This window comes from Chiloscyllium punctatum, chromosome 20 (genome assembly GCF_047496795.1).
Source record: "Chiloscyllium punctatum isolate Juve2018m chromosome 20, sChiPun1.3, whole genome shotgun sequence".
NCBI classification, from domain to species: Eukaryota; Metazoa; Chordata; class Chondrichthyes; order Orectolobiformes; family Hemiscylliidae; genus Chiloscyllium; species Chiloscyllium punctatum.
In genome coordinates, this window is record NC_092758.1 from 26,665,833 (window position 1) to 26,672,162 (window position 6,330).

General features: G+C 42.7%; 1 protein-coding gene across 1 annotated transcript; it reads right to left on the bottom strand.

Annotated features, from left to right (window-relative positions):
* Nucleotides 1-3,593: 3,593 nt before the first annotated feature.
* gdf9 (growth differentiation factor 9) lies at nucleotides 3,594-6,097 on the bottom strand. The gene is made up of 2 exons (XM_072590540.1): nucleotides 5,752-6,097; nucleotides 3,594-5,390 (listed from the first exon to the last, which is right to left on the bottom strand). Exons 1-2 carry the CDS (start codon nucleotides 6,089-6,091, stop codon nucleotides 4,510-4,512), a joined length of 1,221 nt encoding a protein of 406 aa, XP_072446641.1. The 5' UTR covers nucleotides 6,092-6,097; the 3' UTR covers nucleotides 3,594-4,509.
* Between the last annotated feature and the right edge of the window lie 233 nt (nucleotides 6,098-6,330).

Below are 6,330 nucleotides of genomic sequence, written 5' to 3' on the forward strand. Positions count from 1 at the left end.
GCCCGTGGGAGTGGTAGAGTCAGAATCATTGGCGACCTTTAAGCGGCATTTGGATAGGTACATGGATGGGTGCTTAATCTAGGTTAGAAGTTCGGCACAACATCGTGGGCCGAAGGGCCTGTTCTGTGCTGTTTTGTTCTATGTTCTATGTTGTCCTATGTTCTAAGATACAGAAAAAAATGTAAAATGTCCACATTCAAGAATTTGAGTTCATGACAGAGTTGGTGAAGGACAAAGCAAGATCAAGAACTGTCTTCAGAATTTGGCTTCTTCATAAGTACTCCAATACATGGTATTCGAAGATTACCAGGTTTTAATTGTGCTGTTAGTTTATTGAAAGATTGTTCCATGAGCTCCACCTCCTAAGCTAGTTGGTCAACTCCATATGCTTAGACGTCAGGCTGTCCTAAGCACTGTCTCTGTTTCTCTATCTTTCTTAACTGTTTGCATGTGCTATTTACGCCCCTAGAAGGAGCAAATCCCTGATATCTGAAAGATTACCTCTAGATCCTTAAATCTTCAAACAACAGATTGAGCTAAAAAATCACACAACACCAAATTATAATCCAACAGATTTATTTGGAAGTACAAGATTTTAGAGCGCTGCTCCCTCATCAGGTAGTTAGTCAACAGATAGGACAGATTTTCATATCCATGAGAAGTTGCAGCCTAGTTTTAATTGAGGCAGTTTTCTAAGTAGAGATTTTAACCCTCCAGTTGCATCATCAAGTGATTCTAGCAACTGGAATTAATATTTTTCCAGGACATTGAAAAAGAACAGCTTGTGTTGAGTGATCTACAACAAATATGCGAGAAGATTCCTTGTTATTTTCTCATATGCAGGACAGTGCTGCACTTAAATTGTCATTAACTTATTTCAACCACATAAGGTGAAGTAGTGACAAAAATTTAGAATGATCATATTGGTTTTATCATTCTTCCATGTACATCTCCAAACTCCTGTTGTCTTCTGCAGATCTACTTCTCTCCATGAGCCTGGGGCTATTCCAATTCTAGCCTCTTGTCTGATTACTGTAAGTATGATCACCATTGGCTTCTGTGCTTTCAATTGCTTATGTACTAAGCACTGGAACTCTCCCTCTCCTCTAAGATGGTCCTCTCAATCTACCCATTTATCAAGTTTAAACACCTGCCCTAATAGGTCATGGTTGGAGTGTGAAATTTTGTTACAACAAAATTCTTGAAGAGTCTTGTGAGTTTTTACACAGTAAAATATGTCTAAGCCTGCACAGGACTGCTGCTATAGCTTCAAATGCTTGCAGCAGATTGATTCTGTCTGAACTGACCCAATTGGACAGATTTTTACATCGACCTTAAAATCTTCCATAGTGATATGCACCCCAAAATTTGAGCTATCAAGGAATCTCCATCCACGTCCTTCCAGTGGCTACCTATACAAGCTGCTGCTGCTGCACCACATCCTTCTCTTCATCATCCTTGTCCACTGTCCAGACACACCCTGATATTCCATCATGCAGTCTGATTGTGGTGAAGAGCTACCTACATGGAAGTCCTTGTTTTCTACTGTAGACCAGTGGTAGAGGGTATAGTATACAAATAAAAGGCTGGAAGAAAAAAGCAAAGCAAGCAGCATCAGGAGGTGGTGAAGTCAATGTTTTAGTTGTAACCCTTTTTCAGGGCTCAGAGGGTGTAGTGGAAGTCACATGCAACTTTAAAGTAGGTTTGTGTAATCTAGGCTGCTTGAATTTTAAATTAGATTTGAAACCTTTAAACAGCCCTAACTTCTATTTTGTTACCATACCCTTTTAATTAATATCAAACAAAAGGCAACAAAGCCTAACTAGTTAAAAGGATAAAGGAGTCTTGTGACTGTACTAACATTCCTATCTCTGGGCTAAAATGTCTGATCTGATCTGAAGCCCCACCTGCTATGGAGGTGTGTCATAGCAGGTTTGAGCAGTTTAACTTTAAACAATTGGTGGCAGCAAACTGACAGTTACAAGCAACCACTAGTTTGTGACTAGAAAATGCATGCCATTACTTGAAAAATACTACATCTAATGTCAATGTGGTGTCAGCCTTGCTTCTAGGGTATTTATATTTGAAAATACATATTAGCATGAAACTTAACATTACTCATCTTTAGTTGTGTTATTGGAAGATTTGAGACACTTAATACATACATATAAATGTATATGGCACAAGCTCTTTGAGCCCTGCTAGTCTCCTCTTATTCCGCCCCTGCTATGCAATGGGGGGAATATTTGCAAATGACATTTTATCCTGGAAATGCTAGGTAATGCATTTTGGGAGGACTAACAAAAAGAGACCTTGGAGTGCAAGTTCATAGCTCCTTGAAAGTGGAGTCACAGGTAGATCAGATAGTGAACACAGCATTTGGTATGCTTTCCTTTATTAGTCAGAGTACAGGAGTTGGGAGGTCATGTTGTGGCTGTACAGGACATTGGTTAGGCCACTGTTGGCATATTGTGTGAAATTCTTGTCTCCTTCCTATCAGAAAGATGTTGTGAAACTTTTAAATCTTTTCTGAACCCTTTCAAAGGATGTTGCCAGGGTTGGAGGATTTGAGCTATAGGGAGGGGCTGAACAGGCTGGGGCTGTTTTCTTTGGAGTGTCAGAGGTTGAGGGGTGACCTTATAGAGGTTTACAAAATCTGAGGGGCATGGATAGGATAAATAGACAAAAGTCTTTTCCCTGGGGTGGGGGCATCCAGAACTAGAGGGCATAGGTTTAGGGTGAGAGAGGGGAAGATATAAAATAAACGTAAGGGGCAATGTTTTCACACAAAGGGTGATACGTGTATGGAATGAGCTGCCAGAGGAAGTGGTGGAGGCTGGTATAATTGCAACATTTAAAAAGCATCTGGATGGGTGTATGAGTAGGAGGGGTTTGGAGGGACATGGGCCAGATGCTGGCAGGTGGGACTGGTCAGCATGGATGGGTTGGACCAAAGGGTCTGTTTCCATGCTGTACACCTCTATGAATAAGAGTACATGCAAAGCAAGGGAGTACACACCTTTTAAATTCTCAGGTTTACCATTCAGAGGGACCTTGGTATGCATAGTTATAGATCCTCAAAAGCAGCAGGACCTCTGGTAGATAGTGATTAAGCACAAGATACTTGCCTTTATTATTCAAGGCACTGAATACAAGAGTGAGGAGACTGCAGGAGCTGTATACAATATTAGTTAGGCCACACTAGCCAATGTGTAGTTCTGGCTCCCAGCTACAGAGAAGGCAATTGCATTAGAGGTGGTTAAACAACAGGGAGGTAAAGTTGGGAGCATTTTGTCTCAAAACAACTTTTAAACAACTCAAATCTCTACTTGAGGTGGAGCTCAGCAAGTATGTATATAGTGAACACAAGGAGTTCCAGTTTGAACTCAAACATTTTAGACAGAACACCAAGTCGATTTCATATGGGGATTAGGGGGAAAATAATTTGGCCTTTTGTTTACAAAGCAAGCAACAGAATAGAGCTACATTGTATTTTTTAAAAAACACTACCAAGCAACATTCTTGGCTAGGCTGTAATGCAGAGTTTGAAAGTCACCACATTGTTCTTTTAGAATCCATTTCTAATCAATAACTTTCCACAAAAATTGGTAATTCCAGAAGTAAAACAAAAGGCACTCAAATGCAATCCAAATTTGCAATTGTTATTTATTTGTCTTCACTCTCCAAGTAGAGTTTGCATCAATATTGTTCATAGATTTTACACTAACTATACCAGATACCACCAGGGTCTTGTGCCACAAGTCTCAATTGTGCAAAAGATTCATTCTCACTCAAATGTATTTTTAAAAAGCCTTTAAAAAGTTACATCTTAAGTTTCAATCAGCAGCCATACATTAATTGCTCCAGTTCAGCATCTTAAAAGTCACTGGAATTTCAGCCAAGTGGAAACATTTCTCTTTTCATTACTGGCTGTGGTGCACACACCAATGCACAGTTTGTGAAAGGTATATAATTATTTAACGTATCTATTCTGAATAAATATTGGTAACCCACCCAAATAAAAAATGCTGCATCACCAAACGTTTGAATTAAAAAAAAAGTTAATTCAGGGGCAGATTTAGGGGACAAGTGAAGGCAGTATTGGTGATTGTGATGTACCCAACTTTCCATGCCTGCATGGCCAAGAAAAACGTCACTTAGGACACTTATCGCCTCTACATCAACACTCGATTCATACGACTTTAAACATTAAAAACAAAACTTCTTTGACAATCCAGCACACTTAGCGAAAATAATTTCAAAGTAGTTGGAGCGATATATTGTATTTGAAATCCAGTCACACGCGGTCTTAACAGCTGAAGGCCATAGCCCATCCTGGGCATTTAGATCTAGAATGAACACTAAGCAGAAAAAATAAATAAAACAAAAATATATAAATCGAAATAAAAAAAGTTGACTATAATACACATGGCGATTTTCTTGGCTTTTGAAGCAATGACATTTCCCATTTCCAAATGGACCACGCGAATTTCAGGTGCACACTACCTACTAGCGGCAGGTACAGGTGGTAGCGATCATATCTTCGTACTCTTTGTAAACTATGGAGCCATCGTTTTCCAGGGTTAACACGCTCAGTGGATTATATTTGGCGGGGACACAGGAAGGGCGAGGGACTGAGGAGTCCACCTTTTCGGAGAGGAGGTTCTGGATCAGGGTGTGCACTGGGGAGCCGTAGCGGTGGCTGAGTGCCCGGGGACAGGTGCCCTTACAGAAGCGAGGGTTGTAGTTGTGCGGGGCGATGATCCAGCGGTCCCACCGGAGCTGGCTGAAAGACAGTCGGAAATCGTGCAGCTGGCACTCGTGATCCGGATACGGGAAGGGAGGAAAGGCAGCGGCGGAGTGTGCCTGGGCATCGCCTCCGGGACCTCTGCGAAGTCGGATGGACCTCACGGCCAGCTTCCTCCTGCGCCCCCCGGGGAACGGGCTCCTCTGGGCATCCGCCTGCAGCCAGCTCCTGCGAGACTCTTCGGCGGTGTCGTTGAGGAACAGGAGCAGGGAAGGAGCGGACAGGCTCTGCCTGAACCCGCTGCAGCCTCCCCGTCTCCGGCCGCCCTCGGTGCACTGGTAGGTGAACACCGCGTGGAGCTGCCCCCTCTCGGGGCCGATGAACGGCTGCAGGAAGGAGGCGAGCTCCACTTCCAGCCACTGGCGCCTCTTGCGGCGTTCAAATCGAAGGCGGAAGGTGTGTGAACGCGGAGAGCTGGGGCACGTCTGAGCAAGAGCCCCCTCCTCTTGGATAGTCAGGCTGCAGTTACACACCGTCGGAAAACACGCCGATTTATCGACGGGGTACAGGAATACTGATCGGAGCAACTGCTCCCGAGAGGTCATAGGGTCCAAACCATAAAAGACATCTTGCTCAAATACATCTGCAAAGAGAAAACATCGCCAGATGAAACTCAAGTGTCAACATTGAACAGGAACCAACCCATGGAGATTAAAGCCCAAAATAGTTCTAAGTGGAAGGGAGACCTCGCAGTTATAACATGATTGTTATTTTAAAAAGACACCCACCAATCGGAGGAGGATTGTCACTTTCAATCTACAGGAATCGTAAAAGCGTTTAAGATATATGTCTATTCATGTGGTTTTAACACCAGAACGTCGAAAACAATGTAATTCGAAATGTATTTTCCCCACTCACGGAAAAGCAAGGCGCAGATTTCCCTGCACATGTAAAAGAAATTTCCTTTGCAGAGTTAGTTACCAATATTCTAAACTCGAGGTTACCTTCTATATCACGAGACTCGACCCGGGGTGTTAGTAACCTCACGGTATTATATCGCTGAGCTGCTGGTCTTTTGGGTATTCCATCCTGCGTAGCGCACATAGTGTATAATCTTTTCATGTACTTTAAGTACTTTGCATCGGGTTTTGTAGGAACCCGAAAATCCCAGCCGGGTTTTTCCACTAAAACTTCTAGGAGAGGAACTGGAATATAATCCTGGGGATTCGAGGTTACCTCTGGACCGGCAGAGCTGACGGATATGGTAGGAAAGATACAACTGCTCAATAATGCTAGCCAAATACTACAGTGAAGATGCATTACAACACTTCTCACAAGGCGCATCGTCTTTAAAACGAAGATTAACCCACTATACTCGAAAAAGTTACTCCGCTCAATAGAATTGGAAACAGATGGTCTCTCATCCTTATAAAGAGGCTGTATCAGACCTGTTTTGGGAGTGGGTGGGTGGGTGGAGTGCCAGGTCAATAATCTTATTAAGGCCATTAAGAAATAATTTAATAATCGGTGAAGCGACAAGCCCTCTACATGACTCGAAAGAATGTTGAGATTGGGATGAGTGT

Bases quoted from the DNA above. Each gene is read 5' to 3' on its own strand.
- gdf9 (XM_072590540.1), bottom strand. From the start codon at position 6,091: ATGCGCCTTGTGAGAAGTGTTGTAATGCATCTTCACTGTAGTATTTGG. The intron at 5,391-5,751 runs GTAACCTCGAGT...TTCTCTTTGCAG, and splicing joins CGAGTCTCGTGATATAGAAG to ATGTATTTGAGCAAGATGTC.